At 40.3% G+C, this 21,670-nt stretch overlaps 2 protein-coding genes across 5 annotated transcripts in view; one reads left to right on the forward strand and one right to left on the reverse strand.

Moving 5' to 3' along the window:
- syde1 (synapse defective Rho GTPase homolog 1) overlaps positions 1–3,591 on the forward strand; it is a 31,841-nt gene extending 28,250 nt beyond the window's left edge. Inside the window, exon 8 of the mRNA XM_082152402.1 lies at positions 537–3,591. Coding sequence (XP_082008528.1) covers positions 537–1,159 — 623 coding nt within the window. The 3' untranslated portion in view covers positions 1,160–3,591. The remainder of the gene's footprint in view (positions 1–536) is intronic.
- A 1,688-nt stretch (positions 3,592–5,279) lies between these two features.
- Positions 5,280–21,670, reverse strand: part of LOC309485545 (uncharacterized protein) — a 19,243-nt gene continuing 2,852 nt past the window's right edge. For 3 of the 4 annotated variants that reach the window (XM_082152455.1, XM_082152453.1, XM_082152454.1), the window contains 10 exons: positions 16,613–17,315; positions 15,541–15,632; positions 15,248–15,322; positions 14,716–14,832; positions 14,550–14,627; positions 14,338–14,454; positions 7,690–7,763; positions 6,722–6,766; positions 6,588–6,632; positions 5,280–5,564 (listed from right to left, as the gene is read on the reverse strand). In XM_082152455.1, the coding sequence (XP_082008581.1) occupies positions 5,486–5,564; positions 6,588–6,632; positions 6,722–6,766; positions 7,690–7,763; positions 14,338–14,454; positions 14,550–14,627; positions 14,716–14,832; positions 15,248–15,322; positions 15,541–15,632; positions 16,613–17,144 (1,254 nt within the window). In that variant the 5' untranslated portion in view covers positions 17,145–17,315 and the 3' untranslated portion in view covers positions 5,280–5,485. The remainder of the gene's footprint in view (positions 5,565–6,587; positions 6,633–6,721; positions 6,767–7,689; positions 7,764–14,337; positions 14,455–14,549; positions 14,628–14,715; positions 14,833–15,247; positions 15,323–15,540; positions 15,633–16,612; positions 17,316–21,670) is intronic. The other variant, XM_082152456.1, reaches the window with a different exon arrangement.

The raw sequence follows: 21,670 nt of genomic DNA on the forward strand, positions 1-21,670 counted from the left end.
TGAACTAAATCAATATTGAACTGAACTGAATCAACATTGAACTGAATTAAATTAACACTGAACTGAACTAAATCAATATTGAACTGAACTGAATCAACATTGAACTGAATTAAATTAACACTGAACTGAATTGAATCAATAATGAACTGAATTGAAGCAACACTTGAACTGAATTAAATTAACACTGAACTGAATCAATATTGAACTGAATTAAATTAACACTGAACTGAACTGAATCAATATTGAACTGAACTGAATCAACACCGAACTGAATTAAATCAAAACTGAATCAACACTGAACTGAATTGAGCTGAAAAACAACACTATTGTCTTTTTAGAGCTGCTTTATAGATTTGAATTTGTCTCATATTGAATTTGTCTCATTGACACTGTTATTTTCCTGTTTATTACGGGGAATTAAAACTGCTTTTAAACGATCTGTATTGTATAAAGCGCTATAGAAATAAAGCTGACTCGACTTGAACATCTGCCGCAGATCAAGAGTGTAACGGCATTTCATGTCCGTTTCTTTGCAGTACCCAAAGAACGAGTGATGGATGACTCCGACCAATCACAGGTCATCTCTTCTCCAGTATCCCAGAGTTCTTCACTGCGGCGATCGCTTCCCTCAGTTCAGGACGAGTCAGTTGTGTCCCGTAGGGGGCGTGGCCTTCAGGACGAGCCAGTCGTGTCCCGTAGGGGGCGTGGCCTTCTGGACGAGCCAGTTGTTTCCTGTAGGGGGCGTGGCCTTCAGGACGAGACGGTCGTTTCCCGTAGGGGGCGTGGCCTTCAGGACGAGTTGGTCGTGTCCCGTAGGGGGCGTGGCCTTCAGGACGAGCCGGTTGTGTCCCGTAGGGGGCGTGACCGTCTGGAAAGCCCGCCCTGTAACCGATACGCTGGCGACTGGAGCGTTTGTGGGCGGGACTTCATGTCGAACGACGAGGCGGATTACGACGAGGTGGCGGGAAGCGAGAGCGACGATGACATGGACGAGGCGAAGAAGCGGGACGTGTGGGCGTCGCCCGACGGTTTGTACGTGGATGACTTCGCTCTCGACTTCGACGCCCCGTTCACGTGCCGATTGAGTCTGAAGGACTTTGACACACTCATTTCAGACTTGGAGAGAGAGTTAGCCAAACAAATCAATATCTGCCTCTGAACCTGAGCACTAATCATCCTTCTCTGCGCATGTTTTACGTGCTTGACGTTAAAGGGATAGTTCACCCCAAAATGAAAATTAGCCCATGATTTACTCTCCCTCAAGCCATCCTAGGTGTATATGACATTCTTCTTTCAGACGAATACAGTCAGAGTTATATAAAAAAAATGTCCTGGCTCTTCCAAGCTTTATAATGGTAGTGAATGGCTGTTTCTTTTTTGAAGTCCATAAAAGTGCATCTATCCATCATAAAAGTGCATCTGTCCACCATAAAAGTGCATCTTTCCATCATAAAAGTGTGTCTATCCATCATAAAAGTGCATCTGTCCATCATAAAAGTGCATCTGTCCATCATAAAAGTGCATCTGTCCATCATAAAAGTGCATCTGTCCATCATAAAAGTGCATCTTTCCATCATAAAAGTGCATCTGTCCATCATAAAAGTGCGTCCATCCATCATAAAAGTGCATCTATCCATGATAAAAGTGCATAAAAATATGAAAAATATACAGCCATTATAAAGCTGGGAAGAGCCAGGACTTTTAATATAACTCTGATTGTATTCGTCTGAAAGAAGAATGTCATATACACCTAGGATGGATTGAGGGTGAGTAAATCATGGGCTAATTTTCATTTTTTGGGTGAACTATCCCTTTAAGCTCATCATAAGTCGCTTTGGAATATCGCGGCATGTTTCAGATGATAAAAAAAAGCGACTTATAAACTAGTTTTTATTCGTGAAAAAGACGAGCAAAAAATGTATGGAGTATTTGTGTATGACGCAGCATTTGACATGCTAGAACATTTCATAGCAGCTACTGTAATGTAATAAGCACAAAAACAAACAAAAAAACAATATTCCTAGTTCTTCTGAAGGCGAGACGTGTATCAGTGGTTATAACGAGCTGGATGACGCTGAAGGATGACGGCAGGCTGTGCGTCTGCGTTACGTTTGTGTGAAGTTTCTTTTATTTAAAGCTCTGTGTACGACTCTTATTCCAGAAGGCTGGATCGTGTCTCCGTGAGAGAAACCAGCGGCGTTTGGGCCAAGATTTCATAATTCTTTCCACCAGGACATTCCGTTACGTGTGTTTCTCTGCCAGACTCTCCTCGGGAACAGCAGTGTGAAGCGCTCCTCTGACCAGCCGCAGTGTGTTCTTCTGTGTGATGTGTTATTACATTCCCTTGAGGTCATGTTAAAGGAACGGTCTGGGTTCAGCAGAACTTTACAGCATTCAATCGTGACATAATGTTGATTCGAGAAGCCAAAGTCAATATATGATGCAATGGCGGCTGCGTCGGTAATTGATGTTATGACATAAATGCTGTCATTAAATTTTAAATGTGGTGTCATTTCTAACACAAACAGAAAAGTAATGACTCTTTTGGCACAGCTTTTCCCAAACTCTCATTGGTCAGTTAGATAGTCCCGCCCCCAAACTCACGTCATTGGTTGAATCAGAAGTTTGCAAAGTGACATTAAAGCATTTGAACGGTAACATGATACAATTATGTCCCATTAGTCAACTACAAATGACATTTGTAACAGTATTTATTAATCTTTGTTAAAGTAAATAAGTTCATCAGCTCAGGTTCATCAAATATGTAATAAATGTTGAACTTAATGTATTAGTGAATGATGAAATGAACATATTTCATTGTTAGTTTATGTGAACCGATGTGTTTTAACACATTGATCCTTATTTTAAAGTGTTTCTGTTTGAATACAAAAGTATAACATCATCTTTAGTATGTGTAAGTATGACATCAGTATGACATCATCTTTAAGTTGTGTTGAACTCAGAACATTCGTTTAAAACCCGGTTTACGTTTGACAATCAGCAAAAGGAAAGCTTGGCCAGAGATGTGTGCTCTTTCTGGAGAATATAATATAGTGTTGATTTTGACTGATTTTGCACAGTTTATTATGCCAAAATAATTGATTCAGGTTTAGTTTTTCCAGAAGACAGAAACGCTCAAACGAAACGCTGAATCAGTGATGTAACCTGTACTGTCATGCCAAAGACTGTTGTGATGGATTATTATTGCACTTGTGTGTGTAGTTTTGTAGGTTGTGCTTGGGCTGATCTGAGATCAGTGTTTCTGAGAGCCGCTTTATCTCTCATATCCGCACGCGGTACAAATAATCTCGACTGTGATCTGACTCTACAAGCCACAGATGGAATATAAAGGCCATGACTGAGCTCTCTATATGCAAGCTGTTTTACATGCTTTCTTTGAATTTCAGTTTTGTTTAGTTGTATAAACAGTGTTATTATATTCTATTATTGCACCTGTAACATTAAGCACTTCTGTCTGTGCTCATGCATAGCTACAACCCAGCGATACACACGCCTGCTGTGTGTGTGTGTGTGGATAATGTACCATTCAGTGTTATGTTGAAGAAATAAAGCAGTGTTATGTTTCTACAATGAATCTGAGTGTATTTTCTCTAGATCCACAATCCAACTATAAACTAGAAGCAACTACATGTCAACTAGCAGTCATTTAAAAAGTTACTTATTGATAGGAGAATGTTATAGAAGTTGACCATGGAAGTGTAACCAGAATATAAGCCAGTCGGGAGAGAAATAATCTTGTTTTCCCTTCGAGTCGGGTTTATTTCTCTGACCTCATCGGCAGATATTGAAGATTTCAGATTTAAGACTGTTTAGATGTTTGTACTGGAAAAGAAAACAGAAATACTGAGGAAAGGAACATCTATTTTTGCAGTGTGTTCATTTTCTGCTCAGCGTTCCTTTAAGGAATCAAACTCTGAAAACACTCATAGTTTGTTTAAGCTGTGTGTGTGAGAGTGTTTGTTTGTGTATATTTCTGTGAGTGTGTGTTTGTGAGTTTGTGTGTGTGTGTGTGTGTGTGTGTGAGTGTATGTAAGTGTGTGAGAGAGTGAGTGTGTGTGAGTGTATGTAAGTGTGTGAGAGAGTGAGTGTGTGTGTTTGTGTGTGTGAGTGTATGTAAGTGTGTGAGAGAGTGAGTGTGTGTGTGTGTGTGTGTGTGTGTGTGTGTGTGTGTGTGTGTATGTAAGTGTGTGAGAGAGTGTGTGTGTGTGTGTGTGTGTGTGTGTGTGTGAGTGTATGTAAGTGTGTGAGAGAGTGAGTGTGTGTGTGTGTGTGTGTGTGTGAGAGAGAGTGTGTGTGTGTGTGTGTGTGTGTGTGTGTGTGTGTGTGTGAGAGTGTATGTAAGTGTGTGAGAGAGTGAGTGTGTGTGTTTGTGTGTGTGAGTGTATGTAAGTGTGTGAGAGAGTGAGTGTGTGTGTGTGTGTGTGTGTGTGTGTGTGTGTGTGTGTGTGTGTGTGTGTGTGTGTGTGTGAGTGTATGTAAGTGTGTGAGAGAGTGTGTGTGTGTGTGTGTGTGTGTGTGTGAGTGTATGTAAGTGTGTGAGAGAGTGAGTGTGTGTGTGTGTGTGAGTGTATGTAAGTGTGTGAGAGAGTGTGTGTGTGTGTGTGTGTGTGTGTGTGTGTGTGTGTGTGTGTGTGTGTGTGTGTGTGTGTGTGTGAGTGTATGTAAGTGTGTGAGAGAGTGAGTGTGTGTGTGTGTGTGTGTGTGTGTGTGTGTGTGTGTAAGTGTGTGAGAGAGTGTGTGTGTGTGTGTGTGTGTGTGTGTGTGTGTGTGTGTGTGTGTGAGTGTATGTAAGTGTGTGAGAGAGTGAGTGTGTGTGTGTGTGTGTGTGTGTGTGTGTGAGTGTATGTAAGTGTGTGAGAGAGTGAGTGTGTGTGTGTGTGTGTGAGTGTATGTAAGTGTGTGAGAGAGTGTGTGTGTGTGTGTGTGTGTGTGTGAGTGTATGTAAGTGTGTGAGAGAGTGAGTGAGTGTGTGTGTGTGAGAGAGTGAGTGTGTGTGTGTGTGTGTGTGTGTGTGTGTGTGTGTGTGTGTGTGTGTGTGTGTGTGTGTGTGTGTGTGTGTGTGTGTGAGAGAGTGAGTGTGTGTGTGTTTGTGCAAAAGTGTTGTGCAGAACGAGTCTGAATGCTCCAGTCTTGTCAGACACATTTCTGCACACGGCTCATGTTTCTCCTGAGTTTTACTGTATCTGAATAGAGCACTACTGTACTTCTCACTGCAGACTGACATCAGTATATACTGTACACAATTAGACACATATATATATTTCAAAATGTTTTTATTTCTGAATGTACAATAGAGATAATATTAATATTCAGTGTGTAATCAGTAATGCTTTATAATATCAAACTTTCATAATAATATGATTCATAACAATTTTAAAGCAGTGAACAGTTTAGTGGAGTGAAGTGAACGATTACAGTGATGTGAACACGAGTATCAGTGATCTGTGTGTGTGTGTGTGTGTGTTTATCCCAGAGACAGATACTTCCTCTGCAGTGAGCGCTGTCTCACTCCCGAACACCCGTCTCTCTTCTTCAGCGCACTCCTACAGAGAGACAGATCCTCATCATGAGTCTGAACACACTTTAGGCCCGTTCACACTGAGAACGAGAACTGTATCAGCATCCGATGTCGCTCTGTTTATCATAAGTGAGCGGTTTTGTTCACTTGCGCTCTTTAAAGCAGGATGGATTCTGATTTGCTGTCAATGTTTTTATCCATTAGTCGATTTTATATCGGTTATAATTTAGAATGATTTTTTTTAGCAATATCTTTATCATTATCATGTGTCTTTAGTTATAAAACGGTTAGTTCCAATCCTGGATTCTGATTGGTCAATAGCTCTGTTTTATTCACGATAACGCACGGCTATGACCGCTTCACCCAACGGTTCTATGTATCACTACACAACACCCTTAGCAACCACTCTTAGCAACTTAAACACATGTTTGATCTCATTGATATTGTTCATTAAATCTGGAGTAGAGTATTGTGAGAGATCGAGTAAGTGAGTGTAACTGCATTTACAGTAGATATAGCATTGTCCTTCAGGTCAGGCCTATATTCATAATAAAAAAATCCATTTGAATGTCCGCTGTGATATCTTGTCCTTTTAACAGTTCAGGGGTTTCCCGTCATCTAGTTGCGTCTTCCTTCTCCGTGTTCACAAGTTTGAGTCCTTTCAATATAAACGTCTTCTCTACTGACTGACTCACTCATAAAGACAGTGTTTGTCTCCATCTAATGGCGAAATAATGTATGTCACTTCTGTTGCTGTTTACGGTCAGGGACTATTTTTTCCAGCGGAAGGAAGGCTTTTAATTTCACTTCATGAAACTTGCATAGATACATATTTTTCGGCTTTAATATGTGTATTGTGTGGTAACCGTTTTATAAAAGCAATAAGGTACTCAAGGCTAGTGCTGTATCGTGGATAAATCACGACTGACTCCGCTTTACAGCCGTGACTTATTCATTCACCATACAGCACAGCCTCTCGTGCATAATGTTGACGTCTGAAGCGATGTTTAGTTGAGTTTGTGTGATGATGAAGTGTTGAAGGACTCACTGAGAGGAACAGACTGTGTTCTGACTGAGACGAGACTGCTGGATCCTACAGGAGAGAAACAGAGACGATCAGATCATTCAGGAGTTCATGTGTCGAAGCAAGGAAAGCCATCTCGTGTTCGACGTGGTTCATACCTCGCCGGAGAGCTCTTGGGGATCACACTCGTCTTTATTGCGTGCCTGATAACACATAAAATCATCATCATCAGCATAAAGAGTGAGATTATATTTATGTGTCTGACGCATTACAAGCGTCCAACTGGGATCTAGTTTTATCTTTATTTAATTTAATTTAATATAAGCCACTGTATTTCCTTCAATTATATTATTCTTTCACAAATATCACACATTGCGGTGCAAACATCTGAGAACACATCAGGGTTCAAAGTTCATGCCTGGAAATAAGACTTTGTGCTGATGATATCAACTGAAAACAATGTATTAACTTTGCATTAAGGTTTCGTTTGTTGACATGAAATAACAATGAAAAATACTTCTAAAGCATTTATTAATCTTAATTTCAACATTCACTAATACATTATTAAATATAAAAATGTTATCTGTTCATATTATTTAATATACCTGATCTGACATGAACTAACAATGAACAGTTGTAAATAATGATCTAACATGAATAAATACTGTAACAAATGTAGTGCACATCGTTGGTTAATGTTCGTTCATGCGTTAAGAAATGGGACCTTATTGTAAACCTCATTTTCACTAGTCTCAGACTGTTTGTGTGAATTTTATTTTTATAATTATATATTTAAAATATAGCCTGTGTTATATCAAATATATGGCATAAGACCCTGATTTAAAGAGATAGTTCACCCCAAAATGAAAATTCTGTCACTGTTTACTCACCCTCAAGTTGCTCCAAACCTGTATGATGCTGAACACAGAAGAAGATATTCTGAAGAATGACACTTGCAAAGGTTTGGAGCAAAATGAGGATGAGTAAATGATAGAGTTTAAGTGTTTGGGTGCACTATCCCTTTAAAAGAGGAGTTGTAAAAGTGTGTTCTCCAATCCTGTAAAACTTTAAACAAACTTGTGTCAGTTGTGTCATCAGATCAGATGATATCCAGGCTGATTCTCACCTTTGACCTTTCCTGTCCAGCGTCTTCTGAGTGGCCGAGGACAGAGTCCGTGTGTTTCCGGCACTGTCTGTCTTCTGGTCAGAAGGAAGTGATGTCAGTGAGCAGTGTTGGGGGAAACGCATTATAAGTAACTTGAGTAATGTAATCAGATTACTTTTTTCAAGTAACTAGTAAAGTAACGCATTAATTTTAAATTTACAACAAAATATCTGAGTTACTTTTTCAAATAATCTTTAAACTTTGTCATTGATTGACTGGCAGCTCCTGTCCTCATGCTGAGAGATACGGTAAGTTCACAGGCGTTGTGTTCGCGGTGTAAACATGAAGGTTATTATAGTTTTAGAGTAAATGTGAGCAGCCATTTACTCATCGCATCTCAAAAAGCAGATTCAGTATTACTCAAAACTAATAAAAGCAGTGAAATGCAATCTCAGAATATTACGCAAACCTGCAATAATAAATGGACACAAATATACTTTATGTATTTAATCTCACTTTATTACCCAGTGCCTTTGATGCTGACCTTCAGAGATCCACTTCAACACAACAATGAACAAACATGACTTTAGATAAATATCACATCTGTGTTTATTTTTTTATTTATTATTTTATTGCTGAAGTAAGTGTTGAACTTCCTTCTCTTGCATCCTATTCTTCTTCAGTCCAGAGAGGCTAAACCACTGAAAAGGCTTTATTTTACCTGCGCCCTCTAGTGTACGCTTCTAGCTACTACACTACTAGCTTCCAGAAGAGAGCAGATGTGCTCCTACACTATCATTCACATCCAGACTCAAACACATCTGTTCAGCTGTGCATTCACTGAGTGAGCACTGAGCTACTGTACGTCCAACTGATTACACTGTATATTATTTTGCATCCTCCTTTTTATTCTAACCTGAACTCAAATGGCACTGAGAATTGTGTAGAAAGATGAAGCCCTGCTGACGGCCTGGGTCTGTGGTGGAGGAGTGAGTCTGACGTGATTAAACTCGAGGGTCTGTGGGGTGCGGACTGGGTCGACTCCATTCCTAGAGCTTCCCAACAAATGGGGTTTTGACTGATGGGGCAGTGAACCCGAGGTTACCCTGTGAGTCCTAGAGACGGTGACGTCCAATAGATTTCTGAGGTGCGCCGAGAAGAACACCACAGACACAGTGTGATCACCATAGGAAAATCTCAGAGTAAAACTGGGAGTTGTGAAAAATATGATACACCAGTGTTTTGCCAGATGAGAAGTTTATCAGTGTATCATCTTTTTACTCTTTTAATTTATTTTATAACAGTTTTAATTTTCCTTGCTTTTATTTTGTGATTATTTTTTTAATTCCTTTCTGTAAAGCACATACTGTATGAAATGTGCTATATAAATAAACTTGCCTGAACTTGCCTATTGCTGAAGTAAGTGTTGAAGTTTCTTCTCTTGCATCCTATTCTTCTTCAGTCCAGAGAGGCTAAACCACTGAAAAGCTTTTTATTCTAACTGCGCCCTCTAGTGTTCATAATAATTGCATTTCCTTCAGCCTGACTCTGACTCAGTTCACTTTTGGTGTGAAAGGCATGGAAGCTTGTTTCCGCCACAGAGTGAAAAATAAAAAAGGTAATTGTGACATTTTAATCTCACAATTCTGACTTTTTATCTCAGAATTACGTGATATAAAGTCAGAATTATGTGATATAAACTTGCAATTGCGAGAAATATACTTGATATTCAGACTTTTTTTCTCAGAATTGCATGTTTACATCTCGCAATTCTGACTTTATATCTTGCAATTCTGACTTTATAACTCACAATTCTGACTTTATATCTTGCAATTCTGACTTTATAACTCACAATTCTGACTTTATATCTTGCAATTCTGACTTTATAACTCACAATTCTGACTTTATATCTCGCAATTCTGACTTTATATCTCGCAATTCTGACTTTATATCTCGCAATTCTGACTTTATATCTTGCAATTCTGACTTTATAACTCACAATTCTGACTTTATATCTTGCAATTCTGACTTTATAACTCACAATTCTGACTTTATATCTCGCAATTCTGACTTTATATCTCGCAATTCTGACTTTATATCTCGCAATTCTGACTTTATATCTCACAATTCTGACTTTATAACTCACAATTCTGACTTTATAACTCACAATTCTGACTTTATAACTCACAATTCTGACTTTATATCTCGCAATTCTGACTTTATATCTCGCAATTCTGACTTTATATCTCACAATTCTGACTTTATAACTCGCAATTCTGACTTTATAACTCACAATTCTGACTTTATATCTCGCAATTGCGACTTTATTTCACGCAATTCTGACTTTATATCTCGCAATTGACTTTATATCTCGCAATTCTGACTTTATATCTCGCAATTCTGACTTTATAACTCACAATTCTGACTTTATAACTCACAATTCTGACTTTATAACTCACAATTCTGACTTTATAACTCACAATTCTGACTTTATAACTCACAATTCTGACTTAATAACTCACAATTCTGACTTTATAACTCGCAATTCTGACTTTATAACTCACAATTCTGACTTTATATCTCGCAATTCTGACTTTATAACTCACAATTCTGACTTTATAACTCACAATTCTGACTTTATATCTTGCAATTCTGACTTTATAACTCACAATTCTGACTTTATATCTCGCAATTCTGACTTTATATCTCGCAATTCTGACTTTATATCTCGCAATTCTGACTTTATATCTTGCAATTCTGACTTTATAACTCACAATTCTGACTTTATATCTTGCAATTCTGACTTTATAACTCACAATTCTGACTTTATATCTCGCAATTCTGACTTTATATCTCGCAATTCTGACTTTATATCTCGCAATTCTGACTTTATATCTCACAATTCTGACTTTATAACTCACAATTCTGACTTTATAACTCACAATTCTGACTTTATAACTCACAATTCTGACTTTATATCTCGCAATTCTGACTTTATATCTCGCAATTCTGACTTTATATCTCACAATTCTGACTTTATAACTCGCAATTCTGACTTTATAACTCACAATTCTGACTTTATAACTCACAATTCTGACTTTATATCTCGCAATTGCGACTTTATTTCACGCAATTCTGACTTTATATCTCGCAATTGACTTTATATCTCGCAATTCTGACTTTATATCTCGCAATTCTGACTTTATAACTCACAATTCTGACTTTATAACTCACAATTCTGACTTTATATCTTGCAATTCTGACTTTATAACTCACAATTCTGACTTTATATCTCGCAATTCTGACTTTATAACTCACAATTCTGACTTTATATCTTGCAATTCTGACTTTATAACTCACAATTCTGACTTTATATCTCGCAATTCTGACTTTATATCTCGCAATTCTGACTTTATATCTCGCAATTCTGACTTTATATCTCACAATTCTGACTTTATAACTCACAATTCTGACTTTATAACTCACAATTCTGACTTTATAACTCACAATTCTGACTTTATAACTCACAATTCTGACTTTATATCTCGCAATTCTGACTTTATATCTCGCAATTCTGACTTTATATCTCACAATTCTGACTTTATAACTCGCAATTCTGACTTTATAACTCACAATTCTGACTTTATAACTCACAATTCTGACTTTATATCTCGCAATTGCGACTTTATTTCACGCAATTCTGACTTTATATCTCGCAATTGACTTTATATCTCGCAATTCTGACTTTATATCTCGCAATTCTGACTTTATAACTCACAATTCTGACTTTATATCTCGCAATTCTGACTTTATAACTCACAATTCTGACTTTATATCTCGCAATTCTGACTTTATATCTCGCAATTGACTTTATATCTCGCAATTCTGACTTTATATCTCGCAATTCTGACTTTATAACTCACAATTCTGACTTTATATCTCGCAATTCTGACTTTATATCTCGCAATTGACTTTATATCTCGCAATTCTGACTTTATATCTCACAATTCTGACTTTATATCTCGCAATTCTGACTTTATATCTCGCAATTCTGACTTTATATCTCGCAATTGACTTTATATCTTGCAATTCTGACTTTATATCTCGCAATTCTGACTTTATATCTCACAATTCTGACTTTATATCTCGCAATTCTGACTTTATATCTTGCAATTGACTTTAGGCTATATCTCGCAATTCTGACTTTATATCTCGCAATTCTGACTTTATATCTCGCAATTGACTTTATAACTCACAATTCTGACTTTATAACTCACAATTCTGACTTAATAACTCACAATTCTGACTTTATAACTCGCAATTCTGACTTTATAACTCACAATTCTGACTTTATATCTCGCAATTCTGACTTTATAACTCACAATTCTGACTTTATATCTCGCAATTCTGACTTTATATCTCGCAATTGACTTTATATCTCGCAATTCTGACTTTATATCTCGCAATTCTGACTTTATATCTCGCAATTCTGACTTTATAACTCACAATTCTGACTTTATAACTCACAATTCTGACTTTATAACTCACAATTCTGACTATATCACAATTCTGACTTTATAACTCACAATTCTGACTTTATAACTCACAATTCTGACTTTATAACTCACAATTCTGACTTTATATCTCGCAATTCTGACTTTATAACTCACAATTCTGACTTTATATCTCACAATTCTGACTTTATAACTCACAATTCTGACTTTATAACTCGCAATTCTGACTATATCTCGCAATTCTGACTTTATAACTCACAATTCTGACTTTATCACTCACAATTCTGACTTTATAACTCACAATTCTGACTTTATATCTCGCAATTCTGACTTTATAACTCACAATTCTGACTTTATATCTCGCAATTCTGACTTTATATCTAGCAATTCTGACTTTATAACTCACAATTCTGACTTTATAACTCACAATTCTGACTTTATAAGACGCAATTGTGACTTTATATCTCGCAATTCTCACTTTATAAGACGCAATTGTGACTTTATTTCACGCAATTCTGACTTTATATCTCGCAATTCTGACTTTATATCTCGCAATTCTGACTTTATATCTCGCAATTGACTTTATATCTCGCAATTCTGACTTTTTATCTCACAATTCTGACTTTATAAGACGCAATTGTGACTTTATATCTCGCAATTCTCACTTTATAAGACGCAATTGTGACTTTATTTCACGCAATTCTGACTTTATATCTCGCAATTCTGACTTTATATCTCGCAATTGACTTTATATCTCGCAATTCTGACTTTATATCTCGCAATTCTGACTTTATATCTCGCAATTGACTTTATATCTTGCAATTCTGACTTTATATCTCGCAATTCTGACTTTATAACTCACAATTCTGACTTTATATCTCGCAATTCTGACTTTATATCTCGCAATTGACTTTATATCTCGCAATTCTGACTTTATAACTCACAATTCTGACTTTATATCTCGCAATTCTGACTTTATATCTCGCAATTGACTTTATATCTCGCAATTCTGACTTTATAACTCACAATTCTGACTTTATATCTCGCAATTCTGACTTTATATCTCGCAATTGACTTTATATCTCGCAATTCTGACTTTATAACTCACAATTCTGACTTTATAACTCACAATTCTGACTTAATAACTCACAATTCTGACTTTATAACTCACAATTCTGACTTTATATCTCGCAATTCTGACTTTATATCTCGCAATTCTGACTTTATATCTCGCAATTGACTTTATATCTCGCAATTCTGACTTTATATCTCACAATTCTGACTTTATAACTCACAATTCTGACTTTATAACTCACAATTCTGACTTAATAACTCACAATTCTGACTTTATAACTCACAATTCTGACTTTATATCTCGCAATTCTGACTTTATATCTCGCAATTGACTTTATATCTCGCAATTCTGACTTTATATCTCGCAATTCTGACTTTATATCTCGCAATTCTGACTTTATAACTCACAATTCTGACTTTACAACTCACAATTCTGACTTTATATCTCGCAATTCTGACTTTATAACTCACAATTCTGACTTTATAACTCACAATTCTGACTTTATAACTCACAATTCTGACTTTATAACTCACAATTCTGACTTTATATCTCACAATTCTGACTTTATAACTCACAATTCTGACTTTATAACTCACAATTCTGACTTTATATCTCGCAATTCTGACTTTATAACTCACAATTCTGACTTTATAACTCACAATTCTGACTTTATAACTCACAATTCTGACTTTATAAGACGCAATTGTGACTTTATATCTCGCAATTCTCACTTTATAAGACGCAATTGTGACTTTATTTCACGCAATTCTGACTTTATATCTCGCAATTGTGAGATAAAAAGTCGCAATTATCTTTTAAAATGTTTTATTCTGTGGCGGAAACAAGCTTCCATAGAAAGGGCCTTTACATGTGCCAAAAAAAAATCTTTTTTTGTTGTTATTAAAAAGCAAGCCCGGCCCAGGCGAGCAAGAGTAACGCAAAAGTAATGTAACGTATTACTTTCCATTAAAAAGTAACTAAGTAATGCAATTAGTTACATATTTAAAAAATAACGCAATATTGTAATGCATTACTTTTAAAAGCAACTTTCCCCAACACTGACTGTGAGTGTGTGTGTACCATCTCTCTGAGTGTCCTCTCTCTGCGTCTCTCTCTGTCCTGTTGCATTAGATGAAGTCTGTCTCTCAAAGGCCACATGAAGAAGATCTGATGGACGTTGTGCAGTGCGGCTCGCAGCTGTGACACACCAGACAGATGCGGAGAATAACCATCACACATGAGCAGAGCAGAGCTGTGTGTCACGCAGATGTGTGTGTGTGTGTGTGTGTTACCTGCGCTGTCACTCGCTGCTGCAGTGTCAGATCCTGAGGGGAGACGGTCTTCAGCTGGTGGATGAACGCTCTGGAGTCCTGAAGCACACACACACACACACACACACACACACTCTGACTGACGGATGTTCAGGAAGTATTAGTGTCTGAGCGTGTGTGTCTTTACCTGTACGGTTTTGCGCAGGTGTGTGATTTTCTCCGTGTGTAAAAGCCTGCGTGTTAGAAAACCTCGAGCCACGGCGGTGAGACGACAGAGAGGCCTCGTCTGCTCCACACACACATCCTGTACAACGACGGGGTGAGTAACTCACACATGAACATACAAATATAAAAAGAATGATGCACAGTCTGTCAAAAGTTTGGAAACATTAAATTGTTGTAAAGTCTCTTCTGCATTTATTTAACAGTAATATTGTGAATTATTATTACCGTTTAAAAAGTTGTTTTGTATTTTTTTGCACTTTTTACAATATAAATTACGTTTAATGGATGTTTAAAGGAACTTTAGTGTCTATAATGATGACCCTATTGAACATCAAAAGCTTGACTGACTGTCACTCCACAGTGCATTTGTCTTTACGCCCTCAAAAATTGGTTTTGACGACTAAATAAACAGAATGAGTCTAGACTTCTTTAACCTTACAGTAGTTCTCAACCTGGAGGAACTCGACGGTCCCAAACCCTGATCAGGGACACACCTGTCTAGTGTTGATCTGAGGAGCTGATGACATCGTGCTCTTCCTGCTCTGTGCGCTCAGCTTCCTCTGGAGCTCCTGCACACACACATACACACACACACACACACACACACACATCAGCTGTCTGTGTTTATCTCACTGCTGCTACAAGGCAGTTTTATTAGTCAATTTCACTACTCTACAGAAATTAATGCTGTTAATGTTTATAAGATCTTAATGCCTCATAGTGCAGATTAAATGCTGCTCGTTGTGTGTGTGTGTGTGTGTGTGTGTGTGTGTGTGTGTTGTGTTACCTGTGTTTGTCTCTCCTGTGCAGCGAGGAGCTCAGAGATCTGATGAGTGTGTTCTCTCTCTAAACGCTCTAAAGCGTGAATCTGCTGCTCGACTGTGAATACACACACACACACACACACACACACACACACACACACACACACACAGTCGTTTAATTTTATTGGTAACTAACTACTAACAATGAACAGTTGTGTTTTATGAATTAATGTTAACAAAGATGAAAGAAATACTGTTACACATGTAGTGCTCATTCACTAATGGGAGCTTATTGTAAAGTTATTTTAGTAACGTTGAGATACTATTATAGTTTTTATTTATATTTCTTTATTGATTGCCTTGGCAATGAACTGAAATCAGTTTAAGTTGAAGCACTAAAGTTATTAATTGGAAATAAACAACTGATACTGAACTATAGTTCTATAGTTATTTATATTAATAAATTAAACCTAAATAGCAATAAAAAAAACTAATAAAATGACAAAGCATATAATGAAATTACTAAAAGTTAAACTTAAATGAAAAGTTGAATTTTTATGTTATTCTTTATTTACCTTTAAATTACTAGATTTGTTCAATAAATAATAAATAAATAAGTAATTTAAGCACATTCCTCACATTCTTTCAACTTAAATTTAAAATAACTCACAATTTCATGCATAACCGTTTTAATTCAGCTCAGAATATCTTACATTGGGAGTCTAAAGTCAGTTCTCTTCAGTGTGCACTCAGATACACATGTAGATACACACATTTTTGGTAAAGTTTTAGCATTTTTAGGTTTTTCTATGTGAACTGAAGCATTCCTCACATTCCATTCATTCCTAAGGGGCTCAAATTGACCCGATTTGTTACTTTTTTCAATTTCAACCACAAAACTCCTCGAATCCATAATTGTTTATTGTGTGTATTCGTGGTTCAAGTGCGACATAAATCCTGGGGTCCCTCTGATGAATACTCTAAAAAATCTAAGCAAAATTCTGGGTCAAAATGGGCCAGAGGGAAGGATGAGTGAATGTGCGGTGTGGAGTGTGTTCTGTTAGCTTTCAGTTTCACGCTTGCCGTCCCACTAACCTGCCGTCTGGTCAGGCACACTCCTCTGCTCGTGACTGATCTGAGGTCTGATCAGAGATGGCGAGGGGTTCTCCACATCATAGGACCGGTTGAGTGGCGCTGGAGGAGAACGACGGACCGGTCCGGTTCTCTCACGTGTCGCATCTAACCTGAGACTGCTGGGTGTGGAGGTTATGATTGACAGCTGTCCGTCACTGAACTCTGAGCCGCCGCAGTTCCACTCGTCACCAGAGGGGGCAGGAGACGACGCTGCAAACCCTGATGTCTCCATTAAACACGGTTTATTATCCCCACTGTCGGACTGATGTTCAGATGCACTCGCTCTGAGCTCACACTCGCTGACGGGGCGAGAGATGAGGATGTTTCCGGCGGTGTGTGTTCGCGGTGTCCGAGCTCGGTGTGTGTCAGGGCTACGGCTCGGCTGAGGACCGGGTAACTGGGCGTACGAGCCCGTCAGACTGTGAGAGAGAGAGGCCAGGGTGGAGTCAGGTGACTCTGGGTCAGAACCGTCACTGGACTCGAGCTTCTCCATGCGCTGGTTGAGCAGTCGAAGGGTCTCTCTCTTCACACTGAGGCTCTGGTTCTGACCCGGGGTCGTGATCGCTCTGATGGAGCGGGTCGGGGGCGTTTTGGACACAAGAGATGGAGACGGGTCTGATGTGGACGACACTGCGCTCTCCAACTCGTTCTGAGTCTTTGTCAGCTGCAGGAAAAGAAAAGAGGATACAAATTTCTACAGAACCAGTTCCTCATTTGTAACTTTGGATAAAAGCTGAATATACACAGATTCACCGGCACATCCTGCACTGTATTTGCTCTGAGTCGCTTCTTTTACAAAGACTGAAATGAGCCTGAAGAGGCGACTCTCACTTATTCTGTAAGGCTGGAAGAGTGTGTGTGTGTGTGTGGGTGAGAGAGTGTATGACTGTGTGTGTGTGTGTGTGTGTCTGTGTGGGTGAGAGAGTGTATGAGTGTCTGTAGTGTGTGTGTGTGTGTGATGCGTCAGTGCAGTATTACTGGAATAGTAGTGCCTGTAGTTTAGTAGATATTGCATGTTGCATGCTACTTCTGCTTGCTACTTTCTGCTTACAGCTACTGCCACCGACTAGCCCTTGTGCAAGGGTGAAAAGAGGAGCCAAGTGCATAAGACTCCTCCTGTCGGTACACAGCCTCTCCACCGTCAAGACTCCTACAGTGCCTCCTTGCGGCCACACACGGTAACTGGGCCCTAGCGGACCCAGGCTGAACTGTAGGGGATCTCGGAGCAGCAGTGGGCCCCAGAGGCGCGGTGTGCAGGCCAACCAAGTAGTGTGCAGGCCCACCAAGCCCTGGCACCCGCCAACCACAGCCCCAGCTATGGGTAAATAGTCCCACTGCCTTGTGGGGTAGCCTATAGAGGCGAAGGCTAAGGGAGCACACCCTGAAAAAAAAGACAAAAGACCTCAACGGCGGAACAGGCGGAGGATGATGGCTGACTTAAGTGGAGCATCACAACGGCTGGGAAGGCGGATGAAGGCTGCAGCAGTGATGGGTCCCCAGTCGTCTTGGACTCCGTGCCACTGGATCCTGACCCAGACCTGCCAAGGACCGTGTGGTGGTTGTCTGTGCACCAGCCTCCACACGTTAAATAACGCCACGCACAGGCATCCTCCACAAAGGGAATCCACCCTACCACTCCCGGATAAAGTCCTATGGCGACCAGCAAGTGGCGACGGGGGCAGGTTTGTGTAGTCTGGAAGCCCCTAGTCATGAGCTGGCACATCAGGCGATGGGTGTCTCTCTCCGAAACCCGACGGGCAGGTGAAGGGCAGTTGAAGGAGGAGAAAGGTGGCTACACTTTCTTCTGGAAAGGAAAGCCAGCCGATGAGGCTAGAAACCATGGAGTTGGACTTGCCATCAAAAATCAGCTTGTCAACCACCTCTCCAAACTTCCTGTGGGGATCAGCGAGCGCCTCATGACACTCCGTCTGGTGTTGGCCAACAACCAGACAGCGACAATAGTGAGCGCCTATGCCCCTACCCTAGACTCCGACGTGGAAGAAAAAGAAGCCTTCTACGCCTGCCTGGAAGAAACCCTGTCAAAAATCCCCAAGGAGGACAAGATCATCCTCTTTGGAGACTTCAATGCTAGGGTAGGCCGGGACCAACACCTCTGGAAGGGCACTATTGGCAAGGAGGGCATCGGTAATATCAACTCCAACGGAGTGCTGCTTCTGAGTAAATGCGCTCAACACAACCTCGTCATCACCAACACTCTCTATCGACAAAAAAACAAATTCAAGGCATCTTGGAGACACCCTCGCTCCAAGCAATGGCACCTCATTGATTATGTCATTGTAAGGGCCAGGGACCGCTGTGATGTGAACATCACAAGGGCCATGATAAACTCTGACAACTGCTGGACAGACCACCGCCTCATCCGATCCACAATGTCCATCAAACTTAAAAAAAAGGAGGAGGATTCAGAAGAAGCAGACCCGGCGAAGACTGAACCTTGACAGCCTGAAGGAAACTGCCATCCAGCAGCTACTTCAGGACTCTCTCGAGAAAAATCTTCAGCAAGAATATCCTGATAACATCGAAGAGCACTGGGGCCTTCTCAAATCCACCATCCATGACTCATGCAAATCCACCCTTGGGTATCAGTCCAGGAAACATCAGGACTGGTTTGATGAAAATGACATAGAGATAGAACAACTTATCTCCAGACAACGAAAAGCCTTCCAAGTGTGGCAAAATGACATAACATGTGAGGCCAAAAGGGCAGCACACTCCAGAGCCAATGCTGACGTTCAGAGATTGATGAGGGAGCCCAAGAACAACTGGTGGACAGAAAAGTCTCTGGAACTCCAGAGACTGGCAGATTCAGGTAACACTAGAGGCTTTTTTCTCTTTTCTGTCTATGGCCCTAGCCACCGCGCCTCAAATCCCCTGCGCCCAAAAGATGGACAGACTCTTTTAAAAGACAATGACTCCATCAACGCACGTTGGAAGGAGCACTTTCAAGAACTTCTGAACCGTGACAGCTCAGCCGAACCAGACATCGCCGACCATATCCCGCAGAGTCCCATCAGAGAAGACATGGGGGAACCTCCTACCCTAACTGAGGTTCACAATGCCATCAAGAACCTCAGGAACAACAAGGCCACTGGTCCTGATGGGATCCCTGCGGAGGTCTTAAAGGAAGGAGGACCAAGGCTCTGGCATCACATCCACCATCTTCTCGTCAAGGTTTGGGAAAGGGAAGAGCTCCCCTCAGAGCTCCGGGATGCCCAAATTGTTACCATATTCAAGAAAGGGGACAAGGCTGAATGTGGAAACTACAGGGGTATCTCGCTCTTATCAACAACAGGCAAAGTCCTTGCTCGTGTTCTCGCCAACCGACTGCTACCACTGTCTGAGGAGATACTCCCTGAATCACAAAGCGGTTTCCGTCCGTCTAGGGCAGTGGTTCCCAAAGTGGGGGTCGCGGGATGATTTCTTTAAAAAAAGTGGAAAAAATATATAGGCCCTATATATTTTTGTTGCAATTAATTTAACCCTTTCGCACGTACGATCACACCGGGTAGATTTTCTGTTTGGCGAGTAAATCTCAAAAGGCTATCCGCCACACTGGCGGGTGAATGTTCATACCAAAATATGAAATTTTCAGCGCGCATGCGCTCTTCTGCCTCTAAGAACGAGCAGAGAGAGAGAGAGAGAGAGAGAGAGCGAGAGTCCCGGCCGCGCGCGCGCATTCACTATTCAGAGCGGCCCAGCGTCAAGCTTCCCCATACTTTTTGACAAGCGTCTTTGACAGGACGGCCAGAGCTTCTTTGCAGCTCAAGTCGGCGGCGGTGTGTACACAGTTAACGCTCTATCTGTTGACGGCGCAGAGGAAAAAGCTCCCGCCACTGGAAGAAGCGGTCGCCGCCCATTTGTGTCCTGCTGGCAGTTGGAAGGCTGCACACCCATCTAAGCCGTGCAGAACGTCTTCAGCACTCGCGGATCGTGCATACTCCGCCGCTGGCCAGGCTGCTTCTGCTTTACACACCATGGCCGTTCTTTTCTCGAGAAAAGGAGTTTTCCCATAGCGTTCGCAACGCAATACTCGTTCCCTTATCTCTCAGGGAACCGAGGTTATGTTCTGCCTTCCCTTCCACATGAGTCAGGTAACAAAACTGACAAAAAATAATAATTTATTTCACCCCAATGATAGTAATATTTCATATATTTCTCACATTTTGATCAATATATATATATATCTCGATTTTTTTTATTATACATTTCAAATTTTGCTCTGGACATTTTTTTAACGTTTGTATTCAACATAATAGGCCTACCTTATTATCTCAATTAAAAGTACTGAAATGAATGTATATGTGACAAAAAAAAAAAAGGCTGTTTATTATTTTGGCCGGTAAAAAATATTTTTTCATCTACCAGTCCCCGTGGCAGGTGAGCCAAAAAGTTAATTTCGGACCCTGGGGTGGGGGAGGTGCGGGGTCGCGGGGCAGCAGCGCATTTATCATGGGGGTCGCGGGCTAAAAAGTTTGGGAACCCCTGGTCTAGGGGAACAACTGACATGATCTTTTCTGCTCGCCAACTACAAGAAAAGTGTCGGGAACAAGGACTGCCTCTGTACATGGCCTTTATAGACTTGACAAAGGCCTTTGACTCTGTGGATAGGCAGGCACTGTGGAGCATACTATCAAAGTATGGATGTCATGCCAAATACATCCGTGTACTGAGGCTACTGCATGACGGCATGTCAGCCACAGTGCTCAACAGTGGCTCTGAATCTGAGCCATTTACTGTAGAAACTGGAGTCAAACAGGGATGTATCATTGCACCCACCCTATTTGCCATCTTCATTGCAGCCATACTCCACCTTACTGGCCAAGAGTTGCCACAGGGGATCCCAATCCTTTACAGGACTGACGGCAGGCTCTTCAATCTTAACAGATTCAAAGCAAAGAGCAAAGTCGGGAATACCACCATCATGGAACTGCAATATGCCGATGATAACGCCATTGCAGCACACTCCCCTGAAGACCTCCAGGGCATCCTAAATGCCTT

The sequence above is a fragment of the Leuciscus leuciscus genome, assembly GCF_965113295.1.
Source record: "Leuciscus leuciscus genome assembly, chromosome: 21".
NCBI lineage: Eukaryota > Metazoa > Chordata > Actinopteri > Cypriniformes > Leuciscidae > Leuciscus > Leuciscus leuciscus.